This window comes from Polyodon spathula, chromosome 4 (assembly GCF_017654505.1).
Source record: "Polyodon spathula isolate WHYD16114869_AA chromosome 4, ASM1765450v1, whole genome shotgun sequence".
Taxonomy (NCBI): Eukaryota; Metazoa; Chordata; class Actinopteri; order Acipenseriformes; family Polyodontidae; genus Polyodon; species Polyodon spathula.
This window is the reverse complement of record NC_054537.1, coordinates 68,673,138-68,700,671: the sequence shown is the minus strand read 5'-3', so window position 1 is coordinate 68,700,671 and position 27,534 is coordinate 68,673,138. Positions and strand designations below refer to the sequence as shown.

The 27,534-nt window shown below is 36.6% G+C and overlaps 1 protein-coding gene across 2 annotated transcripts; it reads left to right on the top strand.

Annotated features, from left to right (window-relative positions):
• The first annotated feature begins 206 nt into the window (after positions 1 to 206).
• LOC121314785 (RNA cytosine-C(5)-methyltransferase NSUN2-like) lies at positions 207 to 27,534 on the top strand. 2 transcript variants are annotated; one of them, XM_041248457.1, is made up of 19 exons: positions 207 to 451; positions 1,249 to 1,406; positions 1,947 to 2,051; positions 2,137 to 2,242; positions 2,549 to 2,620; positions 3,153 to 3,237; positions 4,219 to 4,411; positions 5,087 to 5,161; positions 5,420 to 5,550; positions 8,234 to 8,307; positions 8,513 to 8,643; positions 14,205 to 14,301; positions 17,313 to 17,461; positions 19,117 to 19,209; positions 19,556 to 19,691; positions 19,918 to 19,998; positions 23,406 to 23,544; positions 24,763 to 24,802; positions 26,767 to 27,534. In XM_041248457.1, the coding sequence occupies exons 1-19, from the start codon at positions 263 to 265 to the stop codon at positions 27,101 to 27,103; spliced, it is 2,391 nt and encodes a 796-aa protein (XP_041104391.1). In that variant the 5' UTR covers positions 207 to 262; the 3' UTR covers positions 27,104 to 27,534. The 2 variants fall into 2 exon arrangements, with proteins under 2 accessions (XP_041104391.1, XP_041104392.1); XM_041248458.1 differs by having other exon boundaries at positions 23,441 to 23,544; positions 26,767 to 26,818.

Genomic DNA, 27,534 nt, shown 5'->3' with positions numbered 1-27,534 from the left:
CCTAAAACTCAGACACCACAACAAAAACCCCAACACAAATGGAGAGTTCAGTAATATACTTCCACGGTTAACTATTTTGCTGTCTTTCAATATGCCTGAAGGACGCACTGCGAAGACAGCATATCAGCATATACTGTATGCTTCTAAGTTCTGATCGGGCATTACACAAGTTACTCTAGTCTAGGGGCTTTTTCCCTTCGTGTCGCTGCTGCGTGCAGCACATGAGTTTGTCTTCAGCGTTGGAGTTGGACTGTATGTGTGTATGTGGGTTACTTTGCTCGCAGTGTTTGGCAGGGTAGTGCAGTATTCATTTTCCTCTTCCAAAATATTTTTTCTCAGGTTTATCTCCAGAGTAGTCTGCGTCTCGAAAATGGGCAAAAAGAACAGAAACAGACAGAAAAACCAACAAGACAGGAACGGTGAACCCGGAGGAAGGAGTGGAGATAATGCTGTACGTAAACAGAACAGGTTTAAATAATAATAACAACAACAACAACATTCCTGTGTTATTACGCTGTAGAATTTCAGTGTTTTTATTCTGTAAAGCCTGGTTTCGGTGCAATTCAATTAAAAAAAAAAAAAAAATAACAATAACAAGATTTCAAATAATTTCAGTTGGCTGAAATAGTAGACAAAAATGTGATTTCGTATGTAACGTCGGCGGCTTAATTCGTGGCAAATGTTCCTAGTCTAGAGATTGTGTTAAATTCTGATGGTTTGTGTGTAATGCACGATTAGTTAAGTATGACTGGGTTACCTCGTCCCAGCCATGACATTTTTTCTCTTCACGCCACTATTCAGCGTGGAAATACAGTATAGACCCCCACGTTGTCTCAATTATTTTCTCATTGGAATTAAACTAAAGTAAAACGGGCAACATGCCACCCATTGCAGATACCATACCATGTTTTGTTGGCAGAAACCACTTTTTGGTGCCTGTGCTTTCTTTATTGTGTGTGTGTGTGTGTGTGTGTGTGTATATATGTGTGTATGTATATATATATATATATATATATATATATATATATATATATATATATATATATATATATATATGTATGTATATATATATATTGTAATCCCCAGTACAGTTTAGGTTACTTGTGTAAAAATGATTGTCGTGCTTTTGTTACCACTGGATATTGTTTGCTTCATTATTTATTTATTTATATATTTATTTAGTTTCTCCCATTTAATATACACATACATTAAGCAAACTTACTTTCATTGCTTTATCCTTGTTTCTAGGGCTGGGGAGCTGGATATGCTGATATTATCAAGGAAAACAAACTTTTTGAACAGTATTATCAAGAGCTGAAGATTGTTCCAGAGGGAGAATGGGAGCAGTTTATGGAGGCAATGAGGGAACCTTTGCCTGCCACGATTAGGATTACAGGCTATAAAAGGTAAAGTACTGATATTGTATCCATATAGATCTGGCCAGAGGATGGACATATACAATACAGATCGCACATAGAGTGAAATAGCAAGTGTAAATTACTTTGCACCATTTAGAAAAGATCAGTAATGCCATTGTCTACATAAAATGGTGCCCAAAAGAACGGTCGCTGTCTGTTAATTACAGTATTCTCCTGAGTAGCTTGCAGTCAAATTGGATTTTGATAAAGTGATTTAACACATTCAGAACTATTTTTTTATTCTGAGCTGTAATAATGTAATACTGAGAGAGAGGTCTTTTAAAGCTTATTAAATATTTTAATACCTAATAACAGCACATCCAGGTTAATAAATAATGTATTGAATATTTGAAATCGTGTACTCTCAGTATTTAACCACTTTGCAAATATTTGCAACTTCATCTTTTTCAAATGTATTTTTTGTGTCAAGGGTACATTGCCCTGTTTTGTACTAAAGATATTGAACTACTGTATGTCTCCATAAGGGTTTTTTCTTAAACTAATTAACGTATGTTGTTTTTAAATCAGCCATGCGAAAGAGATTCTTCATTGCTTGAAGGAAAAGTATTTCAAGGAAATACAAGATCTAGAGGTGGATGGCCAAAAGATAGAGGCTCCACAGCCACTAAGCTGGTAAGAACACTTGAAACCCCAACCATAGTGTGCTTTGCATAGAAATGAAAGCAATATATTTATGGTGTCTCTTTTAAAAACACAGGTACCCAGATGAGCTGGCATGGCACACCAACATGAGCAGGAAAATTCTGCGGAAGTCACCCCTGCTAGAAAAGTTTCACCAGTTTCTAGTTAGTGAAACTGAATCTGTAAGTTTTTTTACTGTGCTAAATGTTTTATTACTTTGCTGTGATAGAGAGACAGTTTCTCTGATATCTTTGGTTCCTCAAAAAAATAAAATTAAACCGCATCATTGCTTGATTCACCATGTTCCCTTTTTATAATGTTATGGTTTTAGTATACTTCAAAAGTATAACATTACTCAGCATGATATAATGTATTAAGACATTGTATCATGCTGGGCTGCAAGTGTACAGAATAGGGTTAATTAACGAAACAAAAAAAAAGTGTGTAATGCTAGATTTTCCAGCAGTAAAACACTTACTTTTTCACAGGGCAACATCAGCCGACAGGAAGCTGTCAGTATGATCCCTCCTCTGCTTCTTAAAATAGAGCCTCATCATAAGGTAGGTGGGGGATGGGTAAATAAATGTTTGCAGTCATTTTCTTGTGAAGTAAATACATTTTACTACACTAATGAGAGTTCAATTTAGAACAGGACTCATAAAATCAATTGCAATGCAACATATTTTGTCAAGTGATAATTTTAAAGTATTTAAAAAAAAAAAAAAAAAAGTGCTGTGTGCAATATGTGCTTCATGTCCATAGTGTTTTTTTTATATCCAGCTAGTCTTTCAAGCCTCCACAAGCCTGGCTGTAATCTGGTCCAGTAGTGCATAGCAGGTTTTGAGGTGTGCTTGCATATCTATTAGTGGTAACTCTAATGGTGCATGCCAACATGAGGCCTGGCTGCAGCTGGTACTAATTTACTTTACTTTGCCTAAGAATATATATATATATTTTTTTTTATATTGACATTATAAAAAACCTACCAAGTACCCAAGAAAAGTATTATTGAAGTTTTAGTAGGAATAATTCAGGCATTTTCTGTGTACTTGTAACAAGTTGTTTTAAAAAGACTGAGTGTTCTCCAATTAGATTCTAGACATGTGTGCTGCTCCTGGCTCAAAGACGGCACAATTGATTGAAATGCTACACTCTGACATGGATATTCCCTTTCCAGGTAATCCTCAGAATTTCAGAAAATGCGTCTGCTTTTAGTTTTTTTTTTTTTTTTTTTTTTTTTAGCCCACTGGAATCTAACTTTAAAAAAAATAAGTGACCATTAAGTCATTCCACACCAAATGTTCCAAGGGACCTCACCATCTCGTATTCTTTTAACTTTACATATTGAAGTACCTGGAAATGTTTGTTGTTTTTCTAGTGTAATAATGTGACTATTTCGATTGGTTGCCATGGATGTTAATGTGATGCAGGCAAATGTAGCAAAAAGTATCCTGTGGTGCTGACATTCCATACAATGAAGACTTAAGGTTGGTTCATAGTTCAGACTGCAACATAATTTCTGGTTGGAGTTGAGGGTCTCTGACCCTGTATGACAGGTCCAAATTATGTCATCCACAGTATTGCGATGTGTGTCTTTTCTGGAAAGTCGTACAATGAGGTCAAATGATGATGCAAAATGTCAACATTTTCTGCATGGTTGTACGCTGGTAACCATTATGGAGCAAGACTTCAAGGAACTTTTAATAGAAGAAGTTTGTAAACATCTACATTTATGTAACCTCTTCTTTAAGAGGTAAAAACTTAGCACATCTCCTAAAATGTAAATTTGTCCAATTACGTCTGTATTTAAAGTATGAACGACGGCTACACAGTAAAAAGGGCTGTAACACGATGCGTCCATCCTACAGCAAATAGTGAAGCTGCACAGCTTTTATAGCTGTCTGCATCTGAGTATGCGACAGAAATATAAACCAGCCCTAAGTATACAATGTCAGTGCTATCTTGTAATTGAGTTATGAAACTCTAATCCGGAAATGAGTATTTTTGCAGGACATGCATCTGGACCTGTGGCTTGTATGCTTTATTTGTGTTCTATATTGGTGTAGGGAATGCCTTGGGTGTTTAAAATGTAGTGATTCCAAATAGTGTTTGTTTTTTGTGGACATCATCATTAAAGACTTGTATTTCAATTCCCCAGAGGGTTTGGTTATTGCCAACGATGTGGACAACAAGCGTTGTTACCTACTGGTTCACCAGGCAAAGAGATTAAACAGTCCTTGTATTATGGTTGTAAACCACGATGCTTCCAACATTCCGAGGCTTCAGATAGACTGTGATGGCAAAAAGGATATTCTTTTCTATGACAGGATTTTGTGTGACGTGCCTTGCAGGTAAAGTAACACTCTTAAATTTCTTGCAAATCTGTTCCTGTTTGTTTTGTAAAGTAGGCTGAAAAATTGCTACAGTGAGAATCCAACAATGGCCAAAATGTTCACACTTGTGGAAGGGCTATTGTTCATGTTCATATTTACAATCTGCAGGGAGGCACTCGCACTGCAGCAGCTGTTTACAGTGCAGGGATTTTGTAATGGCTATGCTAGTGATCTTACATGATTTATGTTTTACAACTGTTGCCCTGTGCAACTTAATGTGAAGTGGTTTGTTTATATTGCCTTTCTGTAATTTATTGTTCCTCTGTCACCAGCTGTGCTTATGACAAAGTTAAAGTAAAACCCCAATGTTTTTATTCCATCGCCACCACATTCTTAATTTCTGCCCATTTGCACTGCATTGATTAATGCTCTGCTTACAAGCTTCTAACCATAAGTATTTTGCTTAATTGTAATCCAATGCAAATTTTAAACATTTAGAGCAGAAATGTCCCATTGCCATTGTTTTAGACATTTTTCAGAACTTTCAAGGGTCTATTTAATCTTAACAGTATATACTGTCACTGTTTTAAATAAATAAAGGTAATGGCTAAATATGTGGTTACTTAAACAGCTATATCAATATTTAATAGAAAATAAGAAAATATTGCATTTATACTGTATTTTTCCAAACAGTGGTGATGGGACTATGAGAAAGAACATTGATGTGTGGAAAAAATGGACAACAAGCAACAGTCTTCATTTACATGGGTAAGTACCTGGATTGTGTGGCATCTAATAAATCACAAGAAAAACCTGATGGAATTTTTTTGAGGGTTGTTAATCCAACTCAAGCAGCTTTGAGAAAATTTAGTGGAATCTAGAAGTTGGTTTGGCATCTGCTGGTCTAAGATGAACGTAGGTAAAACATGTCTCGGGTTACCAATTTACATATATAAGCTAGCTAAAATGGTATGATCTGGTTTATACTTGCTAAAAACAAACTAGTCTGGTTTTATATATAAATAGGCTGCAGATGAGAATTGCAGTCCGTGGGGTTGAGCAGCTGGCAGTAGGTGGAAGGATGGTCTATTCTACGTGCTCTCTGAACCCTATTGAAGATGAGGCTGTTATTGCATCACTGCTGGAGAAAAGTGAAGGTGAGTTATCGGTGTGTGTGTTAATCGTTGAGAGTCATAATTGCTGAATTGTCATGTTAATCAAAATGCATGTCTTTGTGAAGTTGTTCTGGTTTAGAATGTGCTCTCTGCTGTTAAAGACCTTGTTGATAGCCTGGTTTGTTTAAATTGCTCATATGAAGCAAAACAAATGTAAAAAGAGAGGAGAGAAGCTATTTTCAAAGTGGATTCATTACAACGACTACACCGTTTTAAAGGGAGTTGAGGAGAAATAGTTGGGCCAATGTGTTGATGACTTCTCTCTGGGAATAGCCTACATCCTTGTCGCCAAGCATAGTATAATCACTAATTATAATGAATATGATGATTTTATATTTTTATTTACATATATATACGTTTAGATTTTTAACTACTGGCCCCTCGGGCCACTGAGCTAGTGTTTTTACTGGCTCGGATGCAATTTTATCTGGCCCAATATTTGTTTTGTTCATGATGGTTTTTATTTTCAGTATGTTTCTAATTGTGTATGGTAACCAAAGAGCGCCCACGTCTCAAAAAAAAGTGGATAAACAAAGCCTTTCAATATGTTACTTCAGCCATTTACCATGTATATAGCAAGTGCTAAAAGAAGTACAGTAATCCAAACTTGGGTAACATTGAAATTAGAAAGGTTATTTAACATTATGATGAATATAAAGACATACTAAACGTTAAGCACAACAACGCAGTAACTATAAGAAAAGGCAAGAGTTGGAAAGGAGTTTTTTTTTTTTAATTCTGGGCTATAGTTCAATGTAAAACATCTACTGTTGCCTTTCTGTGAATGGACTGAGTAACGACAACATTTGCACTGACAATTAAAAGTACTACCGGGTATCCTTGTTTTGAATTATTTACAGGTTATTGAATAAATAAAGTAACTTGACTTCGATTCATCTGATGTCAGTACTTGGTGGCTAGTTGTAATTAGTAATGTTAAACTATTGTATGTTGGAATATATTTTCTATTTTGGCCAGGTTACAATATTTACACTAAGATTATGTTATAAATTGTCAGAATTAAACAGATGTAGAATATTTAGGTTGCTATATGATAGGTGTTATTTTGTTCTGAATACACTACAGCAAAAATTATTTAGTGGTTTGCACAATATTATGCTACTGTTGCTTTAATTGGAAGAGATACGCGCTGTGACATTGCTGTTTATTGAGTTCTGTATATTTTAATTCAGTAAACAAAAGAAAAAACGTTTGCCTAAGGAAATAGGGTACAGAGCGAAGAAATGTTTTAACACTTTGTGAACCCGGCTAAACTTTACCAGCTTGCACTGTTATGCTGTCTGCTTGCACACGCATTTACCTTTTGCTCTTGGTAGCGTAAAGGACCAGAGTTCGGGTAATCGAATACACAAAAAGGTTGCACCCTGTGTATTCAAATAGGAAACTATTTGAAATTCCCTAATAATAAACACTATTAACAATATTCATAATACAAAATAATTACAATCCTACTCAGAGCAGTGTTGTTGTTGTGTAGCCTCTCCCAAGTCAGCGCCAATCTTGCTGAGTGATACCAACGAGTCCTGGAAAGATTGTGAATGGCATTTTTGACCTGAACACATCGGATCCCAAATCAAAAAGTTGGACAATTCGATTGCATATCTGGGTATCCATCGGGACTTCTTACTGTGAAGCTGGATATGATGTAAACGAAATGTTGAATTCACAACAAATAAAGGTGCTGTTTTATCTGCAAGTCTGGGACACTGACGCCAAACAAGGCAAAACGTTACTTTTTTTTTTTCTCTGTCATAATGAAGCCTCCACTCCAAAAGTTCGTCTTTATTTTTTTTCATAATTACATTCTTTGATTTGCTGATTTCAGCACTTTCCTTTTAGCTTATTGGTTGCTTTGTTGTAGAAAACCAATTTGTAAAAGATGTGCTGCGGGAACGAGTATCAACACAGCACTTCGGTACGTAGGCTCAGAATCTGACTGTACAACAAATGTGATGCGCGGCGGAAAAGTTAGGATTAGTTCGTAGTTATGTTTTTAAAAAATGGTTTGTAAATTAATTTTCAGCTTTTTGACACACTGACCCGTTTTCCTGGATTCATGAAACGGAAGCCATATGCACTATATATATTATACTAGTTAAATGTAACTGGCCCAGTTGGGCCTGTGGTGCTTCGTAACTACCGGCCCTGGGCCATGGTTAATGTCGAACCCTGAAAACAAAACACAACACTCGGTATTTTAGTTTTAGATATGCTTTTACTGTCCTTCTGATTCTTACTACAAACCAATGCAAAGCAACAGATTACGATTCTCAGCACCCCTTTTATGCTGTCATGCATGACCCCTTGGTAAACGAGCGCAGCTGCCTTTACAATCTGTGGCTGCTATGTAGTTTCCCTTCTGGGTCAATACGTTCTTGCAATGGAGTCTCGTAGTTTTCCTGACTGACTGACTTCCCGACCCAGGGAAAGAACTCAGGCCAAAGAACTCTGTTCCTGCTGGGTCACAGGTCGAGAGGGCGATTTAAAACCAAGATGCATAGTATTTCTGTCACAATAATATGTCCTTTTGATTTATTTATTTATTTTAACTGTTTTGAATAACTAAAATTTGTTTTGGAAATGTCTTGAAATGTTATCGTGTATTCAGAAAGCACTGCTGAGAGAGACCGCTTGTTTGTTTCAGGTGCCTTAGAACTTGCTGACGTTGCCAGTGAGGTGTCTGGATTGAAGTGGATGCCTGGGGTTACATCCTGGAAGGTTTGTTCTTCTTGTATTATAATGTACACATTTAGTTTTTAACAATAATTCAGTTATTGTTAACTTACATCTTCTTTATGTACCAAACTGGGAACCCTCCATTTCTTTGTTTCAATCTTAAGTGTGGAGTAATTTACCAAATTATTGAGGGTTTTATTTTTACTATCTTAATTATTCTTTCTAACTTTTTTTTTTTTTTTTGCAGCTCATGACTAAAACTGGTGAATGGTATACAAATTGGTCAGAAGTACCACAGAACAGACACACACAGATCCGTCCTACAATGTTCCCTCCAACTGATCCAGAAAAGCTCAAAGAAATGAAGCTGGAGAGGTGGTATGTATATAAGCCATGAGCAATTTAAGGCTGTATCAATTTCTAACTACTCTTGGTTTAGTCAGTCTACAGTGTAAAACTTTATAAGGCTTTATGCTATGTAAACACTAGAGGGCACTTTGGTCTCATGACGCTGAGCAGTGCGGTCAGACTCGGATGATTGCTTAACCCAGTGTTTTCCAAACTGTGTGTCTCAACGCCTGGGTGTGTCGCAGAAGTGTCGTACCGTATGTTGAATTGGTTGTGATGTTTTTGTTCAGACTCCTTGCTAATGACACCGACCATTGGCTGCATTTAACGTTGGTGGACGGTGTCATTAGCAACGAGTTTAATATACAGTAAGACATTTTTATTGGCGTAATGTTAAAAGAAAGATGTGTTGGTGCGGTGGATCGGAATAGCTTTATCAAGTGCTTTATTAAGATGGAGGCCTTTGTTATGTGGAAGAGGAAACACGAGGATTACTGTGTTCAGGCATCTACATCCAAGTCATTGAGCAGGTCACAAAAATATGACCCAGGTTATAATTCTTTTGGCATCACTGTCAATGTTAAAATGAAGAAGAGAGGTCACAATGTTAATTCTGTTTTAGCGGCGGAAAGTATGGTGCCAAAATAATTAAAGCGCCATTTAGATTTATTATTTTCTACCATTTGGAGGTATCTCTTCAACAATAGAATATACATTTTAATATCCATTGTTACCATAGGTAAACTAGAGGGATTTTTTGGACTTTTTTTTTTTTTTTTTTTTTTTTTTATATATATCACTATTGAACTTGTAGTTATAATCAGGGATCCATTTGCTGTGGAAAAACATGATTTTTCTATGTAGGCAGAATTTTTTGTTTTACACTTGGGACGGGGAAAAAAACATGCAAGGCTTTTTTTGTTTGTTTGATAACCAAATCAATACAATAATCATATATAATCTTCACATCGGCAGTTTTGCTTTAGATTTACGTAAACATACTTGATCAATAAAACTGCTTCTTGTGTACAGAGGTCAAGGTTGAGCGAGGTGCACTGTCATAACATAGCTGCAGTTTACTTCAGTATCCAGTGCATTGTTACTACCAAACAAGCTGTAAAGATGCCGACAAACGATAAAAAAAAAAATCACCCCTAAAGATCGGGCCAATGCGTTTGGCAATAGCCATTCAGGTGACAAAGACTAGTATGAATACTATTTTTTGTTTTTTATTATTACTACACGGAAGTATTTGTTATGTTTAAGGAAAAGTGGTACCGTAAGTTTGTTTATATTGGTTGATGGCACTGGTGAGCTTGTAACTTCCTTAGAATTTAAAAGTGTACCAATAAGCACTTCCTGTGTTAACTCAAACCTATATTTGACGTAGTTCATGTTTTTTATGCACTGTGCCTGGTCTTCTGTGTAACAGTGGCTTCTCAACCCCAGCACTCAACACTGTCTCCAGTTTCCTCAGGACCACTGCTGGTTTTATAAAATATCTGTGCTTGGTTGGTCACACACCTGCCCAGGAATCTGAATTCATTAACTGGCAAACGCCATGGCCGTTATTATAAAGCAAATGCGTTTATGTAGTTATAATACAGATCTAGATGTTAAAAAAAAAAATTAAATCAAGAAATGCATGTACAGTAGAACCTCAGAGTTCCGAACACCAAACTTACGAACTGACTGGTCTACCAAACACTCACTCAATCACTCAACCATGCATACAATGAAATGACATTTCAGAGTATATAGATTTCTGAAACAAATTGAGAAAAATAGCCTATCAGCGACCAACTTCTGTGCACAAAAAAATAGAACGGTTTGAATTTTGACAAGGCAAGCTTGGGTAGATTCAGAGGCAGTGTTGTCTTGAGAATTGTATTATTCACAACAAAAGCTTACCATTTACTTCTTGTAACTTTTTTTTTTTTCCTCATCCACAAAAAAAAAAATTGCAACAAATTATTTTCCTATAATTCTTTGTTTGAAAAATTTCTAGAAATTATAAATTTCCATTGGGGTATGTAAACTTTTGATTAAAACTGAGTATATATAAGTTTTAGCTCAAACGGCCAGCTTCCCAACGTTTCGGTATGTTTAACATACCTTTATCAAGGGCAGTTAGTTCTTCAGTTTGCCCCCCACTTTAACCTATGATTTTGACACAATTTTTTTGACTATTGCTTCTGATATTGATTAAAACACTGAATTGTTTTCTTTTAGAATGAATCACTCAGCTATAGGTATCAAAACTGACTCTGTTACTGAATAAGAAAGTTTACTGGTCCAGAGCTTATCTGTACTTGAAAAATTAGTACAATTTTTTGTTGTTGTTGTTGTTATTATACAGTTAAATAAACCCATGCAAAATCTTTATTTTTGTACTTGGTTATTAGTTATCAACATTGAAAATTGTTAAACTCTTTAAATTATGTCTTTTGAAATGATCAGAATGTCCTTGAAGGTCCTTTGAAAAGTCATAGAAATTTGTATCAGAAATCTTTATGAACCCTGTATTAACCACATCTGATTGAGTTAAGCAGAGATATTTCATGTACAACCCCAGAGCTTTGGCCAAAAGATTGGTTTTGCCCAAGGAGTTTGTCAAAATGATCATTGGCCACTTTCACCCATGCAGATAGGCACTCCTCAATGGCATGCTGGTCATAGATAATGCAAAATTACTGTACCAACAAATGTATCCAGAAAGGTGAGGCAGATCTCAAAACAAGTATGGACAATTTTACTAGGAAAGTTTTAGTTATAAACACAGCACGGTCCCACCCCCCTAAGCCAAATGAGGCTGAATTGCTGAGCAAACTGCATGAATTCATTTTGTTTAAAAGCAAGCACTATTGTTAAACCAGGTTTTCCTGGACATTTATATCAGTTTTTTTTGGTAGAGTTACGATTTCAATGGTATCTTAAATTTAGCCTTTTTACATTTTTATAGTGCTGTTTAAAAAACTTTAGGATGATAACGACATGACTATTACATTACTGTGCGGTATCCTTGTATTATTCTCCAGATTGATGTGTAGGTACCAGGTGTACGCGATTATTACCCCACTGAAAACAAATTTTCAGAGCTTCTGACATTTCAGACTTACAAACAACCTCCATTCCCAAGTTACTCAGAACTCCAAGGTTCTGCTGTATTTATATAAAAAAAAAAAGTTCCCAAATTTCTACATTTGATTATTACATTATATGTCTGTCCATAATACAGATTTACAAGTAGAAAGAATAAATATAAATCATATCATTTTGTCCTACTTCATGCATTCCATTCGAGCAGCGTTTTCTATGTATATGACCGTGTAATTATACTTTGTCTATTTCACTTTCACACTAACAAAATGAAAAAACAAAGTATAAAACAAATAGTTGCAATTTTTTTCACAGATTGTATTAAATAAAACATAGAATATATGGATAGGATATAGATACAATAGCTAACACAGTTATTACATGGGATGTATGTACATGCACATACTTCCAAGTAAACCTATTTCTAAAGTTTAGAATATCAGAATAGTAATTACTAGCATGTATTGGGCATTTTCGTTTTCCTTTGAAATAGAATTTTCTTTTTTTTTGTGAGGGGGTGGGGGTGGGGGATCATCTGCAGGCAATCTGCAAGTGTGGTAGCAGTGGTGCTAGAAACAATGATCAAGGACATATCTTTAAAGAGAACAGCCTGTCCCTCAAACTATGTATGTAAACACAGACAGGTCTGGCTGGTTCACAAAAGACTTTGCTGTCTCTGCAAAGTTTAGTGGAGTTTCATTACCAATTGCTGCATTTGCACAGTGAGTTAGGGAGGCATAGGGTGAAATTGAACATAGCCGATTGCGGCTACCCATAGACCGCTAGGGGAATTTAAATAAAAGGCAGCAAAGTTCTCTTCGTGCACGGAAAAGAAAAGTTTTCTGAGAAGGAGCTGAGGTCAGTTATGCTTGTATGCTTAGGAAATTATATCTATATATATATATATATATATATATATATATATATATATATATATATATATATATATATATATATATATATATATATATATTCACTACTGTCTCAATCTATTTTTCTCTATTTGGACAATAAGGTTCTGACTGATTTGGATGAAGCCCCAGAGCCTTAGAAATGGCTTTGTAACCTTCTCCAGACCGATAGCCTTCAACAACTTTTTTTTCCCGGTAGGTCTTCGGGAATTTCTTTTGATCGTGGCATGATGTGCCTCTAGAACCTGTGTGCTGACAACTTCAATGATACGGGCCAAAGTTAGACAGATTTGTATTGGGCAGGGCCAAAGTATTCAAACAGCTGACCCTAATTATCCCTTTAATTGGGTTGAGTTAACTAGGTGGGGCAATAACTTTTTCACGCCTGAAGATTGCATGTTTGATTACCTTGCACACCAAACAAATGAAAGACTCTCTCGGACTCCCTCTATATACTACTACAACCCACAAAAAGATCTGACCAAATTCAATGTGAAAAATGTTTAAAAAATGCAGAAAATCAGACTGGGGGCAAATACTTTTTCACGGCACTGTACATCACCGCCTTAGTGTGTGAAGCTCTGTATTTTTTTCAATCGCTAAGAGTGCATCTGGAGTACAAAGAACATTAAGCGTACACAAATAAACATACACATCTATACAGTAGACTGTAAAATATCAAACTCATGCACAATTAGCTCGCCATGTGAATAATTGTTCTAATAAATGTTGATTTTTCAAGTATGCTGATTTTTCTTTCCTTCTGGCACTTGTTTTACACTTGTACTAAAAATTCGGTTCGCACACTTTTTTGTAAAGAGACTCATCATACGGGACTAAAAAACAGTTGTCCTCCGAGTTGGTCAGAAAGCGGAGGATGTCTAGTAACCTCCCAGGTGAGGATTAGTTTTTACACAGGAAATTTGGTAAATTTAAAATGGAATATGATGTTGTGGCCAGACAGAAAAGTCACTTTTGTGCGTGATTTGTAAATGATGAACCAGGTGTAAATAACTAATTTTGTTGTACTTTTTCCAAAGGCTAGAATAACCATTATGTCCCTCGTGTTTATGCATACATATCTTCAGATGCATCATTCAAAGGATCCATTTAAGAGTCAACAATTATGTTTTGTATTTTCGTCCGTCCCCAATTTGGCAATGCCCAGTCGTTGCGTTTTACTAAACCGTAGAATCTCATGACAGATCATGCCAATTTTTATATTATGATTTATTGTGAAGGCTGGTATTGTGTTGAGGACATCTGAAAAAATTATCTAGCATAAAAGAAATGGACGGTTCGCAGGGGACTAAATTTCACAGATGTTGGTAAAAATTCCAAAACCACCTGTTTATGTGGTTATTTTTAGTCCTGTGCGAATCAGTCTATTTTATGTATCTAAAGAGTGGCAGTATTGAATGATCTTGCCATTACCAATACTGCTTCAACTGATGAAGGGTATTCATTCTCTGTCAAGATTCCACCCTGCATCAATAATGGCATAACCGTAATACTTCTGTCCATTTTTTATATTTATTTAGTATTGCAGTGGGATGTTCTTATATTTCTTTTTGTTTACAGCATGCGGATACTTCCTCATCACCAGAACACAGGAGGTTTCTTTGTGGCTGTGCTTGTTAAGAAAGCCCCAATGCCTTGGAATAGGTGCCATCCAAAGGTACAGTATGAATGGCTAAATAAAACCTGTAGTGAGCTGGTTAGATACTTAATCCCCCATGAAAACTACACGAAAAGGTTATTTTTGCCCTTCAAAGGCTAGTGTTTTAACATACAAAGCCAAAAGGTCTCAAGAAACTGGCCTCATTTTCAGTATGTCTAACTAAAACTGAAAGACTTGTTTGTTAGTCCAAAAATATTACACTTTTAAAATGTTTATATTAAACAAGTGTGTTTTGATGTATGATACAGTAGATGGAAATAAGGCAGATGTGACCGCAAATTGGTCTGTTAGTTTCCATTGGCAGCAGGAAGAGGAAAAAAAATATATTTTGAACTGGGACTCTCTCTGATGCACATCCAATGCAAAGGATTCTCGAGCCTGGTGTTAAGAATTCAACTACAAGGGGAAAAAATAACAGGCAGCACAGAGGGCAGTAAATTGAATTTTTCCCTGGTAGTATAATTATGATAGGTAAAATAATTAATAAAACACTGATCGTCTAAAGACTATTAAATGAAGAGAATGTTCACAGGTAACTGCATAATCGGCAGTTTTTTCTGTTTCCTGCAAGCTTGGAAAAGGACTGTTTTGCTTCTAAAGCCCTGTGGGGTTTTTTTTTTTTTTTTGGTAATTACCAGATTCTGCCGCATCAGCACCCCAGTTTGAACTATCGCTCTGTGCATTAATGATTCAGATACAGACTTTGCACCCTGATTGATTACACTTTCTTGTTGCGCTACAATCCATATTTTAGAATTAGTTTTAGTCACTGCAAGAGCTTGTAAGCAGGCATTTTTTTTTTGTATTGAACATTTTAATGCTATTGTGCTACTTTGGATGTTAATTTATTATTTCTTGTTGTTTTCACACTGGACACTGCAGTTTCTTACTTCCAGAGATTAAGCAAAGCACTTTATTTTAGCGGAATGAAAATGTAAGGTGTTTCTTTATTTTTTTAAATGGAGTGACTTCTGTTCTAGCAGTTTTCACCTACATATGTGGTTTTTCATGACATGCTTTTTCACTACACACCGTAGCTTTAAAGTTTTAATGTTTTGTTTTTATTTGGTGAAAATATTTGAAATGACAAAACAGTGGACATACTGCAGCAACTTTGAATTGTAACTCACCAGTCAATAAATAAGTTAACTGTACTTCTTGATTCTGTAGCGTAACTGTGTGCTTTGCTCTACCTTTTGAATTTTAAGCATGCCTAATTGTAAACACAATCTACATACCTAATGTTAAAAATACTCCCTCTGCAAAAATGCCTGTGTTTTAATCCTGCCTGAGTCAACGTTTTTGCCTTAATGACAACTTCACGGACACTGGGCGGCAGAATCCGGTAATAGGTGTAGTCAGTAAATAACAATAGCTAAACAGTAACTGTATTTATTTGTTAAATGTAACACAACAGTATGTGGATATCCGTGTGAGTAAGCCTGCAGTGAAAATGTGTGTTTGGATATGATACTCGTTTAACAGTATTGGAGGTGAAACACCAATCGGGAAATCTAGAAGGGTGCATTGTTTTATAATTGATTTATTTTTTATCTTAAGTTTGTCATGGATTGTTATTTAAGTATGCAGGATACATTTCAAGTAAACAGATGGCAATGCACTATGAAACTAATACATGTCATATGAACTAAACTGTAGCATTTTGTTGGTTCTCAGTTTGTCATATTATCCAACAAGTGCACTTTTCGTGCCTATTAGCGGTTCCCAAAATGAATGTCCAGGATCCTGTGCATGAGTGAAACTGCCCAGAATAGACAATTAAAAAACAAATAGTAGAAAGCACCAGCTGTGATCACTCTGGTCTGTCATGTCTGTGGCTTAAGTGTGTTTTTGTCCTTTTTCCAAGGAGACGCCTGAGTAACACTGACACTGGAGAAAAATAAAAAAATAAATTACACTTTCTTTCACAGAATGATTTAAACTTTGGCTGTTTTATATTTTACTTGACAAAAAGCTGAGAAAGGCATAGCAATTTTAACATTTGTTTTTAAAGACGATCAGAATTTTAAAATGTTAACACCCTAAGTTGTACAGTGTTATATGGACATATAATGTATTACTGTCATTTTAAGTTCTATATTTTGCTCAAAACAACCTAGTACTAACGTAGAATGAGTAAATAAATTAATAAAATAAATACACAAAAATGCAAAGGCAAAGTGGTGGTGATGATGGTGACTGACAGTTAGGTAGATGTGGATGAAATGTTCAAGTGTGTGGCTGGGTGAGAAAATGGAGTAGTACTGACACTTGTGTTGTACAGGATGGGGGGGGGGGGGGGGGGTCATATGAAAATGACCCTTTTCTTCACTTTGTTTATAGGAACGCGAACATAGTATGAACCATTGTGTACTGAAATTATGATATTTGCAGTGTATTATAAAAGGAAAGTTATCAATACCGTAATGTATATAAATCGATACTAAATGAATAGATTTTGGTTTGTTGGATAAAATGTTTATATGCATTCAGAATAGTTGTGGAACAAAACATGCACAATTGTAGATTGCTCTAACAAAGTGTTATTACTCAAAAAACACTGAAAACACCAGCAAACCGACTCTCTAATGCCTGATTTTATGTAATGTTTGAACATTTATGCCGTGTTGCCCCACCAGTCTAAATTAGTTAAAAGGCATTTTTATGTTGATTTGATAATCATGCTGCAACTAGCCCTGTAGATAAATACCAACGCCTAAGCTCCTAAGACTCGAACAGTTTACCCTTTGTCTGTCTTGGCAACACAGCCATGATGCAACTTTAATTAAATGTCCAACCCCCCTCCCCAGCCCCCAACTTGGGCTAGAAGCACTAAATGTCAAGTGCTGCCTTTTTGTGAAATCTGTCCATTATACTATAGTGTAGAAAGGATCCTGGTCAGACACTGAAATCCTAGGGAGTTGTAATAATCGGACAGTTTTTCATGCCATTGTTTTGCAGAAACCTATCTAGGTTCACATAGGTGTATTTTATATTTATGTATTTAGCTTGGGAATAAGACGACAGAGCCAGCAGCTGAAGCTGAAAAGACCCCTGCTGAAACTGCTGATGAGGCAGTAGAAGCTGCGATGAAGGACAAACCAAAGGACCTTGAGGCCTCTAGGGAGAGCACTGTCAAGCAAGATGGAGTGTGTGGGTGAGAACTGCGTCACAGCTTGCATATTCAGTGAAAATTAAAACTGGTATGGGTGTTGTCCATGAAGATTTACTGTATTCTTCGGTGGAGCTGTATCTTCTTCAGCTTCCTTCTGAGTCTATTTGGCTCAGTGCAGGGTCGCATATAGCGTTTTACGCACTGTAGCAATTTATAAATAGTTTATTTGATTATTTTGTAATGTTTACCCCTATTTTCTCAAACTGATAACACATTTTGTATATAAGTTGATCTGGTATATTTTTTTTTTCATTGTTTATGAATGCACTATGACATTGGTCTGTTAAAGAATAATAATAATCATAATTTTATAAGCCAGCAAATTACATGTTTTAAACTGGACTGTGAAAAGGACGGTAACAATCTGATCAAATACAAATGCCAAAATAGGTTTTATTTTTGTCTGCTGCATCTTCTCCAGCAGCCACATTTCCCTGTATCCCAGGTATAATAGACTGTCCGGGTTTCCTTGCAGATTAGAAGCTCTCCGTTGTCGTGAGAATGTGGTGTGTGTGTATGTGTGTGTGTGTATATATATTTACATTTGCATAGCTGGGAATTGTTTCCAGTGGTCTCCAATATTATTGTTGCGGGCTAACGACTGCACCAGACATGAGTTACCACCTAGAGTTGAAGTCAAATCTCTTAAGCCTAATTTACCGAGCAAGATTTGTTTTAGAAGAACGAAAACATGAAAAAGAAAACGGTTCCACGAATTTGTTCAAAAAATATACTGACTTGCACTGACTGCAGAATTCGGGTTTGGGTATTACTGTATGTTATGTAGTGGGAAATGTGGGTGAGTAGGATAGTCTATTGTAGATTTACTACTCATGTTAAATGTACTGTACTAAACATTTTGACTGGATAATTTTTATATCATGAACCTAAAGTGCTGTTATTTTAGCTCCATAAGGATCACAATTGCTGAATCTACACTCTATCTCAGATCAGCACTTCACCAGCTAGCACAGACCATGCCAGCTATAGCATTCTGTTTCCCATATTACAAGTGTACATAATTTAAGGTGCGGTCACCAATTCCATACACAACACTTGCAAAATATCTCAAATACACTGTAAACATGCCAAGTTCATTGCAGTCATTGTTTAGTGGTGAGCACAAACATTAAGTTACTTTATTAGTATCACCTTTTAGCATCTTTGCAATTTGATGTATTTTAAGCAGTTGAATGTAGTAGCAACCAGCTTGCTTCTAAAGTGGCACAAAATTGGATTTGGCGACCAATTTTTTTTGGCCTAGGAGCCATTTGTTCCTAATACAAAAAGTTTGGCTCAAGTCCTGCGGTGCAAAAGCAGTTTTGTAAAGTCTGGTGGACTTTAAGGCAAACACAGGGACTGAATATGCTATGATTAATGTCTTTAACATCTAGTGTAAGTGGTACTTGTATACTACTTTATTACTACTACTACTGACTGCACCTATAAAATAAATACTCTTAGTTCAGTAGCTTCAGCTTACAGATGTGTTTATGCAAGATTATATCTAATTTATTTAAATTATTTTGTTTCCTGCGTAATAGATTGCATTTTAAGTTTTAAATGTGTACAAGCCTATTGATGTGTTGTATCTGCAAACATCCCAGCTGACATGATGAAACACTTTCTATTTCTAGCCCTCCTCCGTCAAAGAAGATGAAGCTGTTTGGCTTCAAAGAAGATCCCTTTGTGTTCCTGTCTGAGGATGATCCTGTGTTCCCTCCAATCCAGTAAGAACTATTCAATATAGTACAGAGAAAGTCCAGATAGGACATGTTTAAATGCAAAACCTGATTTGTTATGATAATACATGGTGATGTTTTGCTTTGTCCTTTTTGTATTTGATTTTTAAGGAACAAGGCATTCCATTCTGCCTTTTTGTCTGTTGAATAATTTAAGCATTCTTACCTCAATTGTCCAACTCCCAACTCTGAGCCCACATTGCCTTTAGCCGTGGACTTAAACATAAGGGAGATGCCATTTTTCCCATTATCCCCTATGTTCCAAATAGTGAAAGATCCCTTCCTTTCTCCAAAATACTTTCCTCAGCATTTAACTGTGAATCTGTAATTTCAGGAAGTTTTACAACCTTGCACCCAACTTTCCCAAACTGAATGTGCTCACTAGAACTCACGAGGGGAAGAAACGAAACCTGTACATGGTATCCAAGGAGCTCCGAAACGTACTGCTGAACAACAGCGAGCGCATGAAGGTAAGGCCTCCTCCACACTCGATGCCTCAAACGTTTTAATTCAAGTTTTACAGAATGGTTATCATTTAAACAATGTTGTGCTGTTTTAAATTGTGCTGAAGTGGCAACTCATTTTCTTTTTCAGTACTTGGACTGCATTCAAGTTTTTGTTTTGATAGGGACAGTGGGGAGAGAAGGGGGAATGTTGCTATTTTTTTTGACTTGTGTTTGTTTTTTTTCTTGAAAGGTTATTAACACAGGTGTTAAAGTTTGGTCCCGTAATAATGATGGGGAACAGTTTGGATGTGCCTTCAGGCTTGCGCAGGAGGTACCCTTCCGTTTTCTTGAATTGTCTTCCCTGCTTGTTTTGAGGTTAGGTCACTGTTAGCAAATATTTCTCAAACTAAATATATATGTGTGTGTGTGTGTATATTACACACACACACACATACATACAGTGCCTATAGAAAGTCTGTTGTGTCAGTGCATTTAAATGAGGAATGTTTTCCACTTATCTACACACCATACTCCACACTGTTAAGGGGAAAAAGTTTTTATAGAGAAAAAAAAAAAATTATATATTAAAAATAAAAAACTGAAAGATCATAATTAGATAATTCTCCACTCCCTGAGTTAATACTTGGTGGAAGCACCTTTGGCAGCAATTACAGCTGTGAGTCTGTTGGGATAGGTCTCTACCAACATGGCACACCTAGATTTGGCAATATTTCACCATTCTTCTTTACAAAACTGTTCAAGCTCTGTCAAGTTCCTTGGGGACTGGGCCACTCAAGGACATTTACCTTTTTGTTCCTTAGCCACTCCAGTGTAGCTTTGGCTGTGCGCTTTGGGACGTTGTCATGCTGACAGGTGAACTTCCGTCCCAGTTTCAGCTTTCTTGCAGATGGCAGCAGTTTTCCTCAAGGACTTCTCTGTACTTTGCTCCATTCATTTTTCCTTCTATCCTGACAAGTGACCGAATACCTGCCGATGAGAAATGTTCCCATAACATGATGCTGCCACCACCATGCTTCACAGTAGGGAGGGTGTTCTTTGGGTGATGCACTGTGTTGGGTTTAAGCCAAACACAGCGCTTTGCATTTAGGCCAAAAAGTTCCATTTTAGTTTCGTCAGCCCACAAAACTTTTTGCCCACATGGTCACATAATCTCCTGATTGTTTTTTTGCATACTTCAAACGGGATTCAAGGTGGGCTTTCTTCAGTAATGGCTTCCTTCTTGCCACCCTACAATACAGGCCAGATTTGTGGAGTGCTTGGGATATTGTTGTCACATGCACACTTTGACCAGTCTTGGCCATGAAAGCCTGTAGCTCTTGCAAAGTTGCAATTGGCCTCTTGGTAGCCTCTCTGATCAGTCTCCTTCTTGCTCGGTCATCCAGTTTGGAGGCATGGCCTGATCTAGGCAGGGTCTTGGTGGTGCCATACACCTTCTACTTCTTAATAATCGTCTTGACCGTGCTCCAAGGCATATTCAAGGCCTTTTTATTTTTATTTTTTTATATCCATCCCCTGATCTGTGCCTTTCAACAACTTTGTCTCTGAGTTCTTTTGAATGCGCCTTGGTGCTCATGGTTGAGTCTTTGCTTGGAATGCACTACCCAGCAGAGGGAACCTACAGGAACTGCTGAATTTATCCTGAAATCATGTGAATCACTACAATTTAACATAGATGGAGGCCACTTAACTTGGTGTGTGATTTTGAAGGTGATTGGTTACACCTGAGCTAATTTAGGAAATTGCTATTACAAGGGGGTGGACACTTATCCAACCAAGCTATTTCAGTTTTTATTTTATAATTAATTTTCTACAAATTTCTAAAATATTTTTTTCACTTGGAAGTTGTGGGGTAGAATGTGTAGATAAATTAAGAAAAAAAAAAAAAACTATTTTAATTCCAGACTATAAGGCAACAAAAGGTGAAAATTTTGAAGGGCGGTGTAGACTTTCTATAGGCAGTGTACATAGTGGTTTGCAGAAGTATTCACCCCCCCTGCAAAGTTTTCATATTTTGCACCTGTGTGTACTCTACGAAGCTTTCAAATTAGACTTTGCATGTAGAATCTAAACACACTGTTCCACATTGATAAAGTTAAAAAATGCATATAGAATATAAATAAGTAAGATTTACAGAGATAAACAGATTAATCTCAGTTGCATAAGTATTCAATACCTTTGCTACTGCAGCCCTAAATCAGCTCAGGTGCAAATGATTTGTTTGAAAGGTCACAAAATTAGTGAAATGCTTTCAGCCTGTGTATTCAAAGTGGTTTAACTTGTAGATAATTTCCCTCGGGTATATAAACACTTTCAAGCTGCAACTCACATAGTGATCCAACAAAGCAACCATGAAGACCAAGTTGCTTTCAAAATAAGTCGGGTAAAGTGGTAGAGAGGCACAGAGCAGGAGAAGGGTACAAGAAAATTTCAAAGGTGCTGGTTATCCCTCTCAGCACAGTGAAGTTCATCATTAAGAAGTGGAAGATGCATCATGCCTCCCAGACTCTATCCAGATCAGGTCGCCCTCTTAAGCTGAGCAGCCGGGCAAGCAAGAAACTGGTTCGAGATGTCACTCTGAAGCCAACAATGACCTTGAGAGATCTGCAAAGTTCTGTGTCTGAGATGAGTTCACATATCAACAATAAGCCGGTCCGTACACAAAGCTGGCCAGTATGGACGGGTGGCAAGAAAGAAGCCATTACTCAAAAAGCCTCATCTTAAATACTTAAGGAGTTTATGAAAAAGCATGTAGATGATACTGCAGTCATGTGGAAAAAGGCTTTGTGGTCAGACGAGACAAAATTTGAGCTTTTCGGTCCAAGCGTTACGTCTGGCGCAAGCCCAACACTGCACATCACCCAGTCAACACCATCCCAACTGTCAAGCATGGTGGCAGCATCATGTTATGGGGATGCTTCTCTTCAGCAGGGACTGGGAAGCTTGTCTGGATAGAGGGGAGAATGGATGGTGCAAAATACAGACGAATCCTTGAGGAAAACCTGTTTGAGTCAGCCAAGACTCTGAAACTGGGGAGGAAATTCACATTTCAGCAGGACAATGACCCGAAGCACAAAGCTGAAGACACACTGGAGTGGTTGAAGAAGAAGAGAATTAATGTTCTTGAGTGGCCCAGTCAAAGTCCTGACTTGAATCCAATTGAAAATCTATGGAGAGACTTGAAGATTGCAGTCCATCAACGATCCCCAACAAACTTATCATAACTGGAGCAGTTTTCCTGTGAAGAATGGGCAAAAATCTCACCATCCTACTGTGCAAAGCTAGTAGAGACCTATCCAAAAAGCAGTACTTAGTGCAAAAGGTGCCTCTACCGAGTACTGACCTGTAAATTTCATTTTTGTAAATTTTCTTTGAAAATTTTGCTGACATTTAACCTCCTCCTCATAAACAGTATTCAGTTTAACTACTACAGCTTTGAATAAAAAAAAGTTGGTTTGAAAAACTGAAAAACCGCACCCATTATTTGTAATTCAACAAAATATGATATTATTGGTTGGGGGTGAATACTTCTGCAAACCACTGTATAAATTAATATATTGGATAATTCCCACCAAATTGCTGTTTGTGTTACAGTTCACATGTCAACTAATTTCAAGATTTTAGTTTCCTTTTATTTAACCCTTTCTAGTTTTGTTACAATAAATACGCTGATGTTCTGGCTATGGAATGCAACTCCTTATTTTATTTATTTCCTACCAGGGCATTTATACTCTTTACCCATATATTAATGCCAGGATCATTACTGTCAGTGTAGAAGATATCAAGGTGCTTCTGACACAAGAAAACCCCTTCCTCAGCAAACTGGAAGCACAGTCACATGCACAGGCTAAGCAGTTGGGTGAGTGCAGATTTTTGCCCCTTAGGGATGGGACGATATACAATTTGCACGGTATGATAACTGTTAAAATTAAATAGATAAATAAAATACTGTGGTAACTTTAATATCACAGTTATAGTACATCATGCAAGTTCTAAAATAAAAGCTTACAAAAAAATGACGAAAGACTAATGTAAATTACTGTAATTCACAAAAATTAAACAAACCAATTGCACTTCCTTTCATGGAACTATTTAAACATTTTATAGTTTGTATTTACTATCCAAGTAATCGGGTAAAAAAAAATATATATATATATATATATATATATATATATATATATATTATATATATAATATATATATATATATATATATATATATATATATTGCGGGATTTCAACACTGACATGAACAGTGTTAAGATTCTAGACAAACGAGTTTCACTGCACTACAGTGTGTACAATGTTGACAACTGTAATAAAATGAAATAAGTACTTTGTTGAGCTGATGGTAAACAGAATTAGGAAATGATAGGTCTTATTGCTTAAAGCACAAACATGTATTAATACAGGCTATTGTTTAAGAGCAGAGATGAGTTGTTTAATTTTTGCACTGGATAAATAAAATATGTATAGCAACACAATTAAAAATGTATTTTAATACTAAAACGTGTTCTTGGATTTCTAGCTACATGTCACATGACATTGCACAAGTAAGCTTCCAATACTGTTTGACTAATGATTATTACACATGTGGAGTTTGTACAAAACTTATTGTGTAAATAACTTGTTTAAAACTAGTATAAGTAGGCTATCCTGCTGCAGTTGATTTTGCTAGTTTTAATTGAGACATTAGTCATTTTCTTATAGCACAGCCTTGTCATTGCTATATTAAATACGTCAATTATTTAAAACAATGTACTAAATCTGTGATAATTGAGTATAATGTTACAGTAAAGTTAATTTAGTCGATTACATCAAACTGATTCTGTAAAGGTTGATAATCCAGACAAATGTAAATATGGAACAGTATCAATACTGTAATGTACCTAAACCACGGTAAACCGGTGTACCAACCCATACCTACTACTTATTACCCTGGTAGTCATGGGTTCAAACAAGCTATTTGTGAAGGTTGGTTTACAGACCCTGCATTTGTAATGGGCATTGAAGTATTGTTTGCTTGTTATTTGACAAAATCTAAAATTGTTGATGCATTTGTTTTATTTCACTTCCAGGTATGGGAAGCATTGTACTGAGATATGAGCCTGACCCAAAGTAAGTCTTTAATATTTACTGTCCCCCACTTGGGATGCATATTTGTTTTACATGCATTTAAAAGATGCTAATCTAACTGAAGAAATGTTTTAATATTTTTTTAATTTGTTTTGCTCTCTGCAGTATATTAAAGTTTAATAAGATAACATTGCAAAACTGGTCTTTCAGAAGTGTGTGGCAAAACAATTGGACAGTTAGTTTTATGCACCTAGTGTTGTTTCTTCAGAGCCATATTTAATGTAACTAATTTAAAATCCAAGTACAACACAGTTAAACACAAATACTCAATATTATACACCTGAAAACTGACCATTCAGATTTCCCATTGTCCATATGGGGAGCCACTATCAGACACCCTCACTTCGTATCCATTCTTGACAAGTAGTCAGTATTAGTATGCTGCTGCCCAGGTCTGTAACATGCCTTGAAACTAAATTGGTGAAAAAAATTATACAAACAAGAAAGTTTGCAGTTTTTTTTTATTTTTCATGTGTGAAAGCCAGCAAAAGGGAGAGCGATCATCCCCCAATAATATAATCTGAAGTACTGAACAGCCCATTTAATGGCTAAGTAATATCCACCTACTATATAATGCTGCTGTGCACATCTGGAAATATTTGGTATAAGTTATTCTGCAGGTTACTGGCGCCTTATTAAGTGACACCTTATCTTTGCAAATGCTTGCCTAGTTGTTTTTAACTTGGCTTGGCATTTCCTATGAGTTCCAGTGAATTCTGTAAATTCAGAGCCTAAAAAGTACATCTTGATGTCAAAGCTGATAACTTGTTGGCTCCAGCATAAATTACTTCTGTTTGTGTTCAGATCATGAGACTGGGGTTGGTTTATCTAGATCAGGGGTCGGCAAGTGGCGGCCCATTTGAGGTTTAGTGGCGGCCCCTCCGAATTTTCTTTTTATCAATGTATTACATTTAAAAAACATTAATTAGATCCGCAGCCTCTGCACTTGCGCAGCCAGCTTCTGTTTTATTGTTGCTGGAGTGAATTTCTCACACCGGACACAGTATGTCAGTGGTTGTTAGACAATAGTTCCAAGGCACACAGCCAATGTCACGTGGAAGTACATAATCAATACTTACACAGTAACTGTATGCAAAGTGCTGAGCCAGCGGAACGACAGAGGTGAAGTTGGCCAAATTAAATAGTTTTCCGTCCCCCGTCTCCCCCCCCCCCCCCCCCCCCCCTCCCCCCTCCCTCGTCTTATATGTTAAATTACTGGTGTACCTTTAGAATTTAATAGAATATGTGTGTGTTATAGCTGCTTTTGGGTGAAAATCCACGTACCTTCAAAAAGTACTATTGATACTTAAACCTTTTGATGAAGCAATTTGGAGTTTTTTTTCTTTGAGAGGCAGAAGTAATAGGCAGCTAGTAAATGTGAATAGTTATTTATCTTTGCTATTTCACAGATTAGTGTTTAAGCACTGTTTGAATTCTGTGTGGTTTTACTTTGTGAATTCTGCATGGTTTTAATATTGTTGACTGAAAAGACAATAACAGCGGTATAGCAGTAATGACTTTTTTTTTTTAAGAATGCAGTAAGTTGTACTACATGGTTTGCCCAGTGTGTTTCTGTAAGTTCGTTGGTATTGTATAGATATTACAACATGATGATTGAGTTAAAAATTGTTCAGCTTTGTCGGTGGTGGCCCACAAGCTGTTTTATGGGCCGCCATAGCGGCCCCTGGTTATGTGGAGGGTGCCGACCCCTGATCTAGATTATGATGCTCTTTGGTAATATGGACGGGAGTTAAAAGGTAATCCATAATTTTAAGATGATTTTAAGCAATTTTGTTGACCTTGAAATTGCAGCATTTTTGGAAACCTCACCACAGAATTAGCATTTGAATTCTAACTGCCACCTACTGCCATGGTCTGCCATCCTTACACAATTATTTGTTTTTAAAGGTAAAAAACAAAACATTTGACTCTTCTTTATCTCATAGGAATCAAGATGCTCCACAGTGTCCCATTGAGCTGTGCGGGTGGAGAGGAAAGACTTCCATCCGAGCCTTTGTTCCGAAAAATGAACGCTTTCACTACCTCAGAATGCTGGGGGTCGAGGTCTTCCGGGAGAAGAGACAGGATGACCGTTCAAAAGCCAAGGCTGAGGGGGAGGAGGGAGGTGGTGCCCCAGATTCCATGACCATGGAAACGGAGGTGGATGGTGAACAAAGTGTGGCACCCCCAAAGGCTGATACAGAGAAACTGAAACAGCAGTCTTCCACTGACTCAAAAACAGAGAGCACTGATAAGAGCCCTGAGTCTGCTGAAACTAAATAGGGAAAACAAATCATTTGCAAGGCAGTAGCAGTGCCATTTTATATTCTGTACACTTGTCAAGGTGCAGTTGCAAGACAGTAAAAAAGCAGAGTAAGGAAAAGCTGTTTTTATTACTATCTGTGTGGTTTTGTACTGTATTGTTTGCATACTTCCAACCTTATGTTTTGAACAAAGGAGTCAGCCCGAAGAACTTGATGATCTGCCTTCAAAGCATACAAAAAGCAGAAGTACAAGCACCTTCCATTCAGAGAATAATTTTTAATTCAAAAGTGACTACTTGAGTGGTCATAATGACTCTTAATGTCTGTTTTATTATAAATTGTTTATTCCAAGTTGTTTCTCCACATAAAATAACTTCTAAAGGCAAATGGAAAGCCTAATTAAATGATCACAGTGACTTGCCGTTTGACAAATAAAATACAATACTTTAA